Raw genomic sequence first — 13,847 nt, 5'->3', positions numbered from 1 at the left:
TCCGCGGCGCACGTGTCCGCAACTGAGGGCGAGGGAAAGCGAGCGCCGGCCCAGATTGGACAGACCGCGGCGGAGTACGCTAGGGCGTCTTCGGTGATTGGATGACCACTTTTGCTGGCCAAAGTGCACACACCAGATGCGCTAAGAGAGATAATGAGAATGATGGAGGAGAAACGAAGAGGCGTCCGTGTGCTGTGCGATGTCAGCGCAACTTAAAGATCCCCAGGTGGTCGAAATTACTCCGTAGCCCTCCACTACAGCTCCTCTTTCTCTCTTCCCACCTTCACTCCCACCTTCCTCCCTTCCCTTACGGCGCGGTTGAGGTGTTCACAGAAAAGTGAGACAATTACCGCGCCTTTCCCTTCCTATAAATCAGTCAATCAGATAATGAGAATAAACGTTATTTTAAGCTAAAAGGTAACAACCTTCTCTCCCCAGTGTAAGAGCACTTTGCCTTGGCAAGGTTGGTTAGCATAAGCTTTTAGCTAGGTCCGGTGGCAAGAAGGGTGGTCTCGAAGGTAGTGTTGAAAGCGGCAGTCTAAATTGAGTGCCATCAGGGTCACGGAAGGACAGTGTAGAAAAACAGACAAGAATGGTAGCATTCATCAAACTTGCATTGGAAAAGCATTCTATGTTTTGAATCCTTGCTCCTGATAATGCTGTGGTTGCTTCCACATGTTACCATAGTTTAAATAAAGTTGAAGCCTTCCATTGTGAGGGAGGCTGCTTTCAATGCTACAGAAGAACCTTCCATGTTTCCCATGGAAAGAGAAGAGGACTCACTCAGTAACTCACACTGTCAGTAGACGTGAGCAGGCATATCTAAAGCTTTGGAGCAGTGTGCTGCGGAATGAAGATGGCAAAATATTAAGCGACTCCATTAAAGACTTGTTGGTAATGCTTTTTTAACACATGAACATTAAAACACCCCATTCTGCAGAAAGTTCGACATTGTGAGCGTTGTCATTGTTATGAGCGAATAATCATGGGAATGGCTTTGGCAGGTGGTAGTGGACTGATAACTGATTGGGTGGAGAGTCGTGTGACGTTACAAGACCACTTGCGCTGCCAACTCGGGGTTTTAAAATCACATGGGAAACTGAAAGGGTGATCAAACCTTCCAGGATCCTTGGGCATAGAGTAAAACATGTCATTCCAGAGGCATCCATATGGCTTGATTGAAGCAGGGCTGTATAGGTATCTTTGTCGGCTGGTCTTTCACAGAAATTGATAACTTACGATTGTGTGATATATATAATGTGTGATATAATAGAGGCACAAATGAAAAAAATGGAGATTTAGTGAGTATGTGCATGTACACAAACTAGGACCCTCAAGACGACCCGACCCGCAAATGAGAGCGGTTAAAGGGCAAACCTGTGGAATTCTTAGCATTTTGAGCTCGTAACTGTATCATATACCTCAGGCCTTCTTTTCCGGTAGAAAAAATGCATTTTTAAATATCAAGTAGAAGTATTTTAAGAGAGCAAAAACTGGGAAACCATAGGTATGTTTCGACCAACCTGCCAGCCTGTGACGTCTTGACAAACAACCTATGATGTCCCAAATATGGCCGCAAAACCATTTATATGTGCATTGATCAGGTTAACTGATGACTGTAACAGCTGGAGTCACTATTTGTCTGAAATGACCTGAACAAGCTCAAACATTTGTCCTGCAGCATATGCAGAGCAAACATAGGTGGCTGTGCATTCAGCGACGTCACATGCCCAAGGTTGCTCCTAGAAATTTCTGGATTGATGCCACAAATTTGGAAAATTTAAAATTAATTTTCTCTGCAATAAAACGTTGAACCACTGTGAAATTTGATACAAATAACCTGTAAACTAAGGAGAATTGTGAAAGTTCTAGTGCTGGCAATGAGGTGAGTATAAGATAGTCGAGAGAGGCGAGCCGGATGTACAGACACCTCGTTTTTTACTAATAGAGCAGGCTGGCATGCATATTTTCCAGTTTGGCCACTGCTCGCATGCTCTGTTTTACTTTTGGTGCACCTTTACTGTTGGCGGGAGGTGGGGTGTGGTACTCTGCGTGAGTGAAGAAAAACGGACGAGGGAGCGCGCGCCGCTGCATTCAGTCCGGCCATGGCGAGGGAAAAGCTCGCAGCGAGCGCTAGTGTACACCCATCCTTCATCCGTCAGTCAGCGAGACGGACCAATGGATGTCGTTTACTACTCCGACGTCAGCCTTGCGGCTCGTAGAGAACGGGTAAGCTGGTTTCCCGGAGGGGAGGATGAGAGAGCTTTGATTTGTATTTTTGCGGCGCGCGTATCGCTGTAGCATTTTGCACAGACTATCTCCGGTACCTGATCGAAGCACTGGGCTCCTTTGTTTAAAAGGTCATTCCCTGGACAGTGGCCCTTTAAAGCTTAGCAACATTTTTGGTCGTTTTTTTGCACAGTTTTGACGTATTTGGCACAATTTCGATGTCTGTGGCTGATTTAACATCAGCACACTATATCGACGTCCTTGGCTCTTTTGATGTTGACTACTTTTTTTGCCTCTAATTAACTAATTACTCGACATCAACGAAATTTGCACACTGACACATTTTTTCACCCTCTACCTTGTATAACCATCCTTTTGCTCATCAATCAACTCATTTCCTGGCAATGACAGTGTGACACCATCATTGTCTGAAGTAGCGAAAATTCATACACATATAACAACCCAACAGATTAGCAAGAGGTGAAAGAAGAAAGAAAAGAAACATTTTTTAAAAGATAAAAAATGGCGTCTATGAGTGATAGCTTTTATTGCTTGCCTCTAGATGGCACTACAACCCACAAGCACAGGAGTAACAGATTGGCAGCTAAAGTATATAAATGTTCATACCTAAAAAGTTTTGACTCACAATGGAGGAAAAGAACTAGGAAACTAACCAGTTGGTATGCTGTCACAAGGACAAAGAAATAAAGATCATTAAGCAACAGGGGAAAAATATGGAAGGTAAAAGTTGGATAAATTCTATAAAAAAGAAACAGAGTTTGGAACTATATTGAAAGTGGAAAAGGCAGATCAGAAATGAAGCGTTCTTTGATAACTCAAGAGCCAGTGCCCTACTTTTTGAAGCTAGGTCAGGGTGCCTTAGAACACGCAGCTACAAAAAGAATTTTAACATTGAAGATGAAGCATGTGCAGTATGTGGTAAATCCACAGAAACAATTAACCATATTATATTCGAATGTAATGGCATCCATGCGGAAGTCGATGCAGGTGCAGTCACTGTTCCTGAAGCTCTGGGGTTTAGAGATATCAGTGGCCAGGTGAATAAACCGGCGGTGGAAGCTAGCAAAAAACGACTGGGAGATTGGTAGCTTATAAGCAGAAAAATGACATAATGTTACTAATGTAGAAACAAAAATTCAATAAATAGAATGATGGTATAGTTAACCAATCTAAAACAATAATTAAAGTATAGGGGGAAAAATGAGCATGATAGCAACTGCTACCACCCCGTTTCAAAGGGGCGCTCCTGTATTCCATCCATCCATCCATACATAGTGCACACTAAAACTAGTCATTTCTTGAAGCAAAGTTTCCCAACTAGTAAGATCAGAGAGCTCTGGGTTGTCTCCGCGGCGCTGCCACTCACTCTTCACAAAACATTGCCTTGCTTTTCAGTAAACATGTGAAGCCTTCTTTTGGTTTGTTGAATGAAAACGGTAATGGTCTGTACTGCTAATCATCAAGCTATGACACTTTGTTTAGCTTGCGCTTAAGGCAAGAGTCCGACACTTCTGCGGCCACTGAGCATTTTACATAATGTTTATGTGATTACTGTAGTCCTCCGGCTTATGATATAAAAACAAGTTTTAGCCTAGTGGAAATATAATTCTATTTGTCTTAACAGCATGGATTGTTAATACTAATAACTGCTGGCACGAGTCTAATTAGCAGGGTACAGTGAATAAAACAGTAATTTTCTTTGGTGTGTCTGCTTGCATGCATAGTTGACAAAAATTACTTTACCGAAAATGGGACCTCTTCTGCAACGTTTCGTCAAAATTTATGTATGGTTATGATAAAAATAAGCGTGAATATATTGGCACCCATGTGCTCTGCTGTTCGAGTTTTTTGGCGTTGTACTGAACATCAGCTGGGAGTCAGGTACCCTATCAAGTTGTGGACAGCGTCAACAAGGCATTTTTACTATTCACATGGCATTTACACAGTGTTGGTTTTCTCTTCCTGAGAAAGGAAATGGCTATCGTTTTTTTACATTTGAAGGTGGGCATTTCATGCACACTATTTGTATATTGATTTTGCATGTTTCTGTAATTCATTACAAACTGTCATAGCATCTGCAGAGCGTAGAATCTTCATATCATCAGCAAACTGTAATACTTCAGAGCACCAGAGCACCTGATGCAGCACCTGATATCATTATTAAACAGATTGAAAAAAAAAAAAAAAAATAAAGAAAAACATTGAAAAGTAAAAGTCAGTAAATTATACCCGTGTAGTACATCAATTATAGCAGGGTATGCAAATCAGAGGCATCCACAGTGCACGACAGTATTTGCGCAGTCGTAAGGGTAACTTGGAAACCATTCACACAGATATGCTGTGAATCCTTATCTTCACATTTTGCACAAAAACAGATCACAACTGACAAAGTTGAAAGCATCGCATAAAAGGACAGTCTACTGTCTGAGATGAGTATAAAATTTTGAAATATTCTGGTAGATCAGGCAATGGAGTAGTAATAACAAGGGCAGAACTCATGGGTTAGCAGGAATTTATATTTTAAATTGGCCAAGAAAGTCATGTCTGAGCTGATGGTAGCATAATGCTGTGTTCTCTTGTTGCTTTGTTATGGTAGACGTTAAGTGTCTGAACTGAATGTACTACATTTTATGACTATGCCACAGCATCATACAGACAGTTATATTTCTTTTAATATCAGTTTGAGGAAGTATACTTTTCTCTCTTTCAATATGTTGCAACTAATTTTATTGTTTAATCCTAGTTGATCCTATTTTAAATTGATTCCAAGAAAGAAATCACGCAACCAACAGCGGACTGCTGCTACTGGCAGATATAGCAGCTGGGTGCTATTACTACTTCAGTTCAGTTCAGTCGTGTCCGATTCTTCGTGACCCTATGGACCATATCACGTCACGCTTTACGGTCTGTCACTATCTTCCTAACATCATATAACTTCATCTGCAGCGCATCGCACTACTACTACTTGCTACTAGCAAAAATGTTAGGCAACTGAGGTATATCACTAGCTTTATTTACCTTATTTATTCAATTTATTTTACTGAAATGCTTTTAGCTCCCATTGTGTGTAACCTTGAGGTGAAGTCTAGCCAAAACCGAGAGCCATCACTGGAGACTGAAAAGGGAACTTTCAGGCACTGAATGAGATGTAACGAGATTTAACGAGACTGGTTCTCTGTCCTCATACAGAACTGGCACACAAGCGCTAAATGCTGTCTAAACAAGTTACAAAAATCATTGTTTACAATTTCTTCTCAATAGTTGTTTAGATATCACTCAAGCTGTGCATTTAAAATATGCTGAATTTTAATTTATTATTTCTAATAATTCCATGCAAAAGGCAGATATATGGCACCATACACTTCATTTTTTGGCTGTCAGGGGCCTTTGAGAGAAGGCCACTGCAGGGCTAAACGGGTGCTGCATGAAACAGTGGCTTCTGTACCGCCCCCAAAGATAGTGCCATGGTTTCTTGTCCATAGCCATTTCATGCTTACGTCTACTTGCATCTTACGTCTACTTGCAGTGCCAATGCCGGTGGACAGCTGCCTACACCAGATTTTCAGTGAATGGCACCTTTAATGATATCGTGTTATCAAAGTGTGCTATCGTGAATATGCCTGCTTGGCCTAGGAGTAGTGTACCTTGCTTGGCTTCCGGATGAGCTGGAAGGTTGATTCCTATCCCCTCCTTAGAGTTAACAGCTCCTCCTGGCTTTGTGACAGCATATGGTATCATTACGTCACACAACCCATTGACAAATGGGCGCTCATGTCCCCTACCAACTACCGCCTGTCAAATGCTATCGCGTTAATAGCTCAATCCTTGATTATCAACATAAAATTACGTCAGCACTTCAGGTCTCTTTGGGTGATAGTGCTCGAATAGTTGCTGCTACCTTGGGAACTTCAAAGGCTGGCACGTTTGGGAAAGAATCGTCTGAACAGCAATTTTTGTTGTACGAAGGGGCAGTGGTTGGAATGCATGGGTAAGCTAAAGAAAAATGTTTAACTAACACATTGCATACTGCTTAGAGGTCGATGGTTGGATCGGGACCTTTGGATAAAGCTGTTTCCTGTTTGAGTCCCTGAAGACTAAGTGGACCCTGTGAAAACTGTCAGACTGCTTTAGGCGAGTGCGAAAGCTTTTCTTTTACAAGGATTATGTAAGTAGTATGGTAGAAGCACAGGCGTTTACATTCCTTGGAATGTGCATTATATTTTAGAACAGTAGCTGCACTCAGCCCAAAAGTCGATCAGCAGGATATGTCTGACAGTTCATGGGCAGTTGTGAATAGCAGTTGAACAATGTGCTAGCTTAGGATTGTATGCTAATAAGAATGGGTGAGATATTAGAGGTACAAGTTAGAGGATTGGTAATGAACTGACACCGCAGAGGTGGAAGTGCTGCGCCAGTTGCGCCATTCTGTGCCAATCTGACCTGTTGCGCCAAGCTGTGCCAAGACGGCAGTATGGAACTCCAAATTTAGCGGACTATTATTGTCGGTAGAGCAACACTGGGCGCTCGTTATACAAAAGTCAAAAGTACTCTAGCCAATGTAACAAAATTACTCAGCTGCATACTCGAGTTGTTCGTCATAAAGCTGTTATAAAAAACTGTTATCGCTGCGACTTTCACGAAAGGCAGGTAGCATAAGCTTTTCTGAATTTAAATTAAAACCAGCTAATCGATTCCACTGCTATTTGCAGTAGCTGTCATTGTCTTTTTCTTTCATAACCTGGAGTAAAAATCTTTGGAATCATTGCAGTCCTAAATCTCTAAATGGGATACAGAATAAATTTGCATGCATGCAGTTTTTGGACTGAAGTAAATTCGTTTTGATTCGGCCCTCGTTAATGCTGAAGTTCGGATAATTTGAGCTCTGAGCGTGGTCCTAGCCGATGCCAATTTGAAGGGAAAACGTGCTAAAAGCGAGTGCGGTTAGTTGCGGCGCGACGGCGGATCGCAGCTCTTCGCCTGCGTCCAGCAGAGATGTCAACGACGGGAAACGCACCGGTGTCCGGCGACACGTACGTTGAGGTACGACACTCTCCGCCAGCGATCATCGAAATAGGCCTCCGCGAACCTTATATGCATGTAACTGCTGTGCCCAAGCACGTTGTGTGCGCTGTGGCAATAAAGCTCAATCGCATAATTTTAGATTCACGTTTACTTCGTGCATTCCACACTGTCATTGGGTCAGCGCATCGGAAGCTGCACGAAGCGTCAAAGTTTGTTTTTTACGGATAGCGTCACGGTAGTCTAACCCATACGCATATATGTCCCGCACGTTCGTCCACATTCTGCTTCCAGCTGGTTATATGTCCCGCACGTTCGTCCACATTCTGCTTCCAGCTGGTCACGCGCATTTTCAGCGCACGGTGCGCTTCGCCGCATTGCGTAACTGCGCGACTCTGCGGTGAAGCATCTTCAAAACTCGAAGGGGCCGGCCGCTCTGTGCAGAGGCATCAGTACAACTGAGTAGCACTGCAAAAGGGTAGGGAAGCTTTTACGATATTGAAGCAATCCTTCAACTTTCCCGACAGTGTGCGTACGCAAAGCAAAGCGTTTTACGAAACCGGGAATAACTGTCGTTTTTACTTGGGTTTCATTTCAGATGCATACAGCTGTCATGCAGATAAAATTACTGTAACGCAAACAGTTTTTGGCATTTTTTTTTCGATTGCATTCTATAATTAACATTTTTCTGCTGTTTTCGAGGTCAAACTAAATAGAACTTAGTTTAGGTATGGTGAGAAAATGCTCTTAGTAGCATTTAACGCCGTCATCCTGCTTCAAAATGCTCAAAAATAGCTAATAAATTGCTCCAAACATGCTCCAAGATCGACTTTTGCTGCTCCCGTACCTGCTTCGAAAGGCTAGAGCCTGAGCCTCAAATGGAAGCCATTAAAGCTGTCGCGTCATACCCTTAAAGATGGAGTCCGATTCTCTCGCATAGTATTCGAGTAGTAGTGTTGCCAAAGCAACTGTGAGTAATTTTGTTGTGGTAAACTAAAATTTGGCCAACTAAACCGATCTACCGCTTGTCAAACTAGGTTCAACAGTAGGTTAAACCCTGCTAACTTTGCTAATTTTATTCATACCAGAAAGAAAGGTGAATTATACAAACTTTCTGTGATAGCTGTGATAATAAAGTCTTTAACTTAGCTCTTTTCTAAGTTCGTTCGAAAACCAGCACTATTAGATTGTCATTTTGGGCATCATTTTTATTACAAACGCTTGCATTCCAAGTTGAATTTTTCGTAAGGATTTCTGCAGCCTTGTTGGCACAAGTTTCAGACAATATTAAGTTTGTCCAGTCAATGCTTTCAGTTTCCCAAGGAAAACCTACATAGTCACCTTAGTTGTAATTGTGATGGCTGGGCTTTTTCTTTTTATTCCAGGTCAACACGTTTTTAGCTCTGCCTTGAAAGGTTGATGTCAAGTATCTAGTAGCCAGAAATGGTGCATTTGCAGTTGTTGGTCAGGGCTAATCCAGGAGATTACCCCTGTGGTGCAACAATTAATTTGCTCCGGCTGCATGAAGCTAGCAAAATCAAGTAACTTTCTGATCTGTTCTCGCACTTCAGCAATGCTTGGGAAGCAGCATCCAGAAGGCCAGTCAGGGCAGGCCGGGCAAACTAAAGTCACCAACAATTAGTGGATCATATTTGTTGGAATAATGTCATAGAGGTGATTGACACAGCTTCAAAGTACTAAAACAGCTGAAGCTGGTGAGAAATAACAGCTGTCAGGTAGCAGGTTTCTCCTACCATTAATTAAAATTTCTGGCTAAACTCATTCCGATTTACATTTGAGGTCAGTCCTCCTGTCCAACCTAATTGATTGATGGATGAGCAAAGAACACCCTTTCCATGAATCTTGTTACAGGCCTAGTAACCCCCGTTTGCATTATCATCACCGCATCATCACCAGCCTGACTACATCCACTGGTAATCCCCTTTCTCCCATATCCCTCGAATTAACCTGGTCGTTCACCGCCTGCATTCATTTGACCCCCGCAAATTTGAGGTGAACATTAAATTCATGCATAAGATCTTCCTCGCTTTGTATGCTAGTCCAGCAATGATTCGGTTCAGGGAAAGGGAGGGGGGTATATAGTAAGGTATATTGACCAAAGATCATTTTTTATTTCATTAGCAAAAAAGAATATACAGCGTGTGGAGCAACCATGTGCAGCAGCAAGTGCAGAGGACCACTGCAAAAATATTTACATATTGCATGAACTGCCATAAATCTTGGCCTTCAAAAGTGGCATATATGGGCAATTGTTTACATACTGTTTTCTCTTTTTTTGCACAATTTTCCGCAGAAAATATGCTTAGACCTGTGCTTCTTGGCATATTAATAGAAACTGCCGATTGTTTCATGAGGAGTACATTTAAGAGCATTGAAGCGCACTTGTTGCTGTGTTGTTCAGATCTTTTTAATTGTGTAGTGTCTATATGAGAACACAGCTCTTAAGCGTGAATATGTTGGTTGATTCAACCAACATATTGCCATGTTGTAATGGCAACCGTCATGTTGCCATTGCCAGTGTAACCAAGTGAAAGAGAGCACCGCCGCTCACTCATAGGCAGTACCACATTGATGCGTGCAGTCTTTCATTACCACTGCATGAGCGAAGGCAGCGTCACCGTGAGAGAAAGTCCTAGTGCTCTGAGGCAACGTCGCAGCTACGAAACATGATTGTGGCCAATGTCATGTGTTGCACCGCAGTTTCCTCGGGCATACCGAACATTGTAGAAACTGGCTTGGCTTTTGTTGAATCTCTAAATAGGAGCGCTGGGCAGTGGCAGGCATGCATTGTGTTGGCATGTCTCCGGTCATGTCATTTTACTGTGTGCTGGTATAGCCGTGGTTTATTCACTGCTGTCAGTTTCATATGTACTGTCAAGATACTACAGCATTATTAAAAAATGCCAGATGAGTGATGTGTGCCTCAATGCCGAGGTAACTACAAATCAGGACCTAAGGTTCGTGTGTTAAGTTCCTGCAAAATACAGTGCTGTAGCACACATGGATATGTGCCATTCCATTGAAAGACTTCATTCCTTCTGTCTATCGCTGCCTGAGGGATCAGCTTTTTTTTCTTACCTTTAATACATTTTTGGAAAGGTGTATACCTGAATAACTCTCTCACTTCATGTCTTTAATTCAGTAAACCAAGCTTGAGTTGTTAAAATCTGCAGCCAGCTCCTATTCATACACAGAAAAAGAAATGCATGCATCTTAGAAGCCTTAGCTAGTCTGGATGGTATTGGCGAAGGTAGGGGGGCTAAGAGAGGGGAGGTTTGCCTGCGATGGCACTTGAGTACTGCTGCTCGTTCATAGATGGCGCCAGAGTCGTGCGTACCATCGTCCAACATGTTGCCTCCTCTCAATCGTGCCTTGCTCCACTCTATTCGTGGCTGCTGCTGTGAAATCTGCTACACATGATATATTGTCTGCATCAGTCGTGCCACTCACTTTGTTTCCTCCCATGTATAAACTTTGCTTATATGCTTTTTTGCCGTTTCTGGATATTCCACCTATTATTTTCCTTTTCATAGCTCGCTGTGTTTTAAGTTGAAGATCTTTTGTTAGCATCCACGTTAATGGCCTACAAGACACAGGTATTCTGCATAGCTGTAGCTGTGAGGAAATTGCAGGAAGATATCTTTGTTGTTCTCCATCACTGAGGTCATTTTTACCATGCAACAGAATGAGCCTTTTTGTACTTCTCATTGGTATAGGTTGGTTTGGTGTACATGGTGTAACATCCTGAAGGGACTCAGGCTAGAAGGGATGCCGTAGTGGAGGGCTTCGAAAACTTTGGCCACCTGGTGTTCTTTATCGTGTGCTGCATGCTGCGCTGACATCGCACAGCACACGAGCACTTTGCTTTGTGTCTTCGTCAAAAAGTGGTTGCCATGGCGTGGGGAGAAATCTGTGCCAATTAAGCCAGCCTTCACCATTTCAGTGCAGCTTCTCCGTCCTGTAAACAAACAGACTTTTGTGTTGTGAAATTACGCTAAGGCTGCACCAAGACTGTTAATGCCTTGTGGCGGGCATTGCTACACATTGTGATGTATGGTCACCGCGTCTCTCTATATTGAAGGCTATTTCAAAATAAGTGCAGCAAATGGTGACATGGTGTCACTAATTAGGCCACTTAAGGGGGCATTTTGTTGATTTCTCTTAATACTGTCTTTTTCAAAAAAGTCATACTTTTACCGTATAATGCAGCAAATGGCATTATACGGAATTTTGGGAGACTTGTAGTGCCCCAGCTAGCCATGGGATGCTGTTGAGTTATTTCAGGTGGCTGTCTGTTGAAAAAATGTTTTTGAAATAGACAGCAGATTCTTGGCACAAATGGCATCATTTAAAAAATAACGGTAGGGGCAAGTCAGCACAAATGGCATCATTTAAGAAATAACAGCAGGGGCAAGTCACATGTCAATAGATAAAGCATTTATTCATATCACATTCATACTGTACGTGAAGATATGTATAGTAGGGTAGGCAAGGGGAGAAAGCATGAGAAATATATGTCCTAGCAGGTCGATATGCAGCCTTTGCTTAGTATAGTTTCAGATTGTCTGGACGGCGTCATCACTGATATATTGCAGTTGCGTCCATGCCTGATGAAGCAGCAAGACGCAAGCAGTCGCATGGGATCTGTTACAACTGAGCTCCTAATAAACAGTGGTCAGACTAGTTATGCAAAGTGAGCGCTATGCGAAAAAGGCTTCCAGCATTCTGGTAGGAGCAGGAGTGCAAGCATGCGGTCATTGCCTGCACCTAGAGAAGTCGGAACGGGCAGCAGGAGAGTGCTCTGGCTTGTATGCTCGCACAACGGTAGATATAAGTATTAATTTTTTTTTTGCTGCTCCTCGTGCCAAGCGACCACCTGCTTTCTGTGGCTTAGGCTCGACTTTCCCAGAGGACTTGTCACCTTGAGACCGCATCACATGGCCTTGCGTTGGCAGGTACTGCCAGCTTGGTGGCAAACACCCTACTCCAAGGCCACACAGGCCCATTCATATGGCTTGATGAAAGCAGAGCTTTATACTCACCTATATTTAAATATACAAATGTTCAACTACAGCCGCTGTTGTAAATACTGCTTCCCGAAATCTCCCCATTCTCTGAACTCGTGAAATGACACCCTGCACCCTTTTCATTCCATAATCATTTGAACGTTGAAGTAATAGCACTTTTAGAATTTGCCCATACTATTCACACTACGCAACTAGTAATGCATCTGTGCGTGTGCTCATCCCCATTTTTTTACCACACATGGTTTTGGTTTCTCGTATTCTTAATATGAGGGCTGTTACTACATTTGACAGCAGGTGGGGCATAGAGGAGGCACTCATGTAGGAATGCTTGCATATATGTATGAACTGCAGCACCGCTATGGTTGACGAGTTTCCAAGTGTAGTGACCTTGGGTCCTTGGGACTTTGGGGGGGGGGTTAATGATGCCATTGCAGGAATGCGCGTACCATTTCGCTGTGGCTCACAGAATGCATGCACCATCACTTTAGAGGCATGGGGACATTGCTTTTGGTTGACACAGTATTAAACACCGCTCTGGTGCCACCCGACACATTGTGTTCATTTTGTTCGAGTTTGATGCTGAGTGCTAAGCTCATTGCAGCTGATTTCAATGCCAGTGCCTAGTAGCATTAGTTAGTTGCCTTGGTAAATAAAATGGAGGTCGTATTTGGACGCCTTTTACTGTTCTGCATTACTGCCTGTAGAATCTCAGTGATGTTCACAGGTTTGTAAAGGGACTGACAACTTACCGAAGCATGTCAGGCAGCTGTGGTGGAAATGAAAACGTCTTGCCTCTTATTGCAAGGATTGAGCATCAGCGTGTAAGAAAGGAGGATTTATGATTTTAATTTGGGATTGAAAATCGCATAAGACAAACCGAAGCGGTGTGCCCCACCACATTACTGCATGTCGGTAAAACATCATTCATTTATTCTCAGTGCTTAGTGCTTGCTTTCTTCTTTTTTTTTTCCAGGAGTGTCATCATGTTTTATTTTATCTTATGCTTACCGTGGGTATAAAAGCTGAAATTAATTCTGCTCAGTACTAAATACATCGAATTACTTTCTGGAGACAGTCATTCAGCATGGAGGAAGAGAGATTTGGAATATTTCTTTTATATATACAATCACTTGCTGATAATGGTTGCCAGCATCAGGATACATAAAAACGGTATCACGAACTGACAGAAAAATCATTAATAAAATTCTTGTACCGCTTTTCTGACAAAATAGTTGTGGAACTGAACACCTTACACGGCAAGCCTTCCACTGAGCTGAAAAAAGCTTGGAGCTTAAGAGAGCTTAAGGCAGGGGTCGTGTCTGTTGTTGCAATCCATGTTTATCCATTTCAGATGAAGACGGTCAGCGTGGCCCTCGTCATGTGTCTCAACATCGGTGTGGACCCACCCGATGTGGTGAAAACACAGCCCTGTGCAAGACTGGAGTGCTGGCTTGGTAAGCACCAAAAGCTAGACGTGTCTTGTGAATTTTTTGCACTTGTGGTAGCGTAGTTAAACAGAGTAGGCCAGCG

General features: G+C 42.8%; 1 protein-coding gene across 5 annotated transcripts in view; it reads left to right on the top strand.

Moving 5' to 3' along the window:
- raptor (regulatory associated protein of MTOR complex 1) overlaps positions 1–13,847 on the top strand; it is a 55,729-nt gene that overhangs the window by 732 nt on the left and 41,150 nt on the right. For 2 of the 5 annotated variants that reach the window (XM_084604350.1, XM_084604349.1), the window contains exon 2: positions 13,669–13,771. In XM_084604350.1, the coding sequence (XP_084460476.1) occupies positions 13,669–13,771 (103 nt within the window). Of the gene's footprint in view, positions 1–6,802; positions 7,291–9,141; positions 9,204–13,668; positions 13,772–13,847 lie in introns of those variants that run through there. The other 3 variants (XM_084604352.1, XM_084604353.1, XM_084604351.1) reach the window with 3 other exon arrangements.

The sequence above is a fragment of the Amblyomma maculatum genome, chromosome 5 (assembly GCF_055883805.1).
Source record: "Amblyomma maculatum isolate TAMU_Amacu chromosome 5, ASM5588380v1, whole genome shotgun sequence".
NCBI lineage: Eukaryota > Metazoa > Arthropoda > Arachnida > Ixodida > Ixodidae > Amblyomma > Amblyomma maculatum.
Note: the sequence above shows the minus strand (reverse complement) of the source record. Positions and strands in the feature narration are given on the sequence as shown.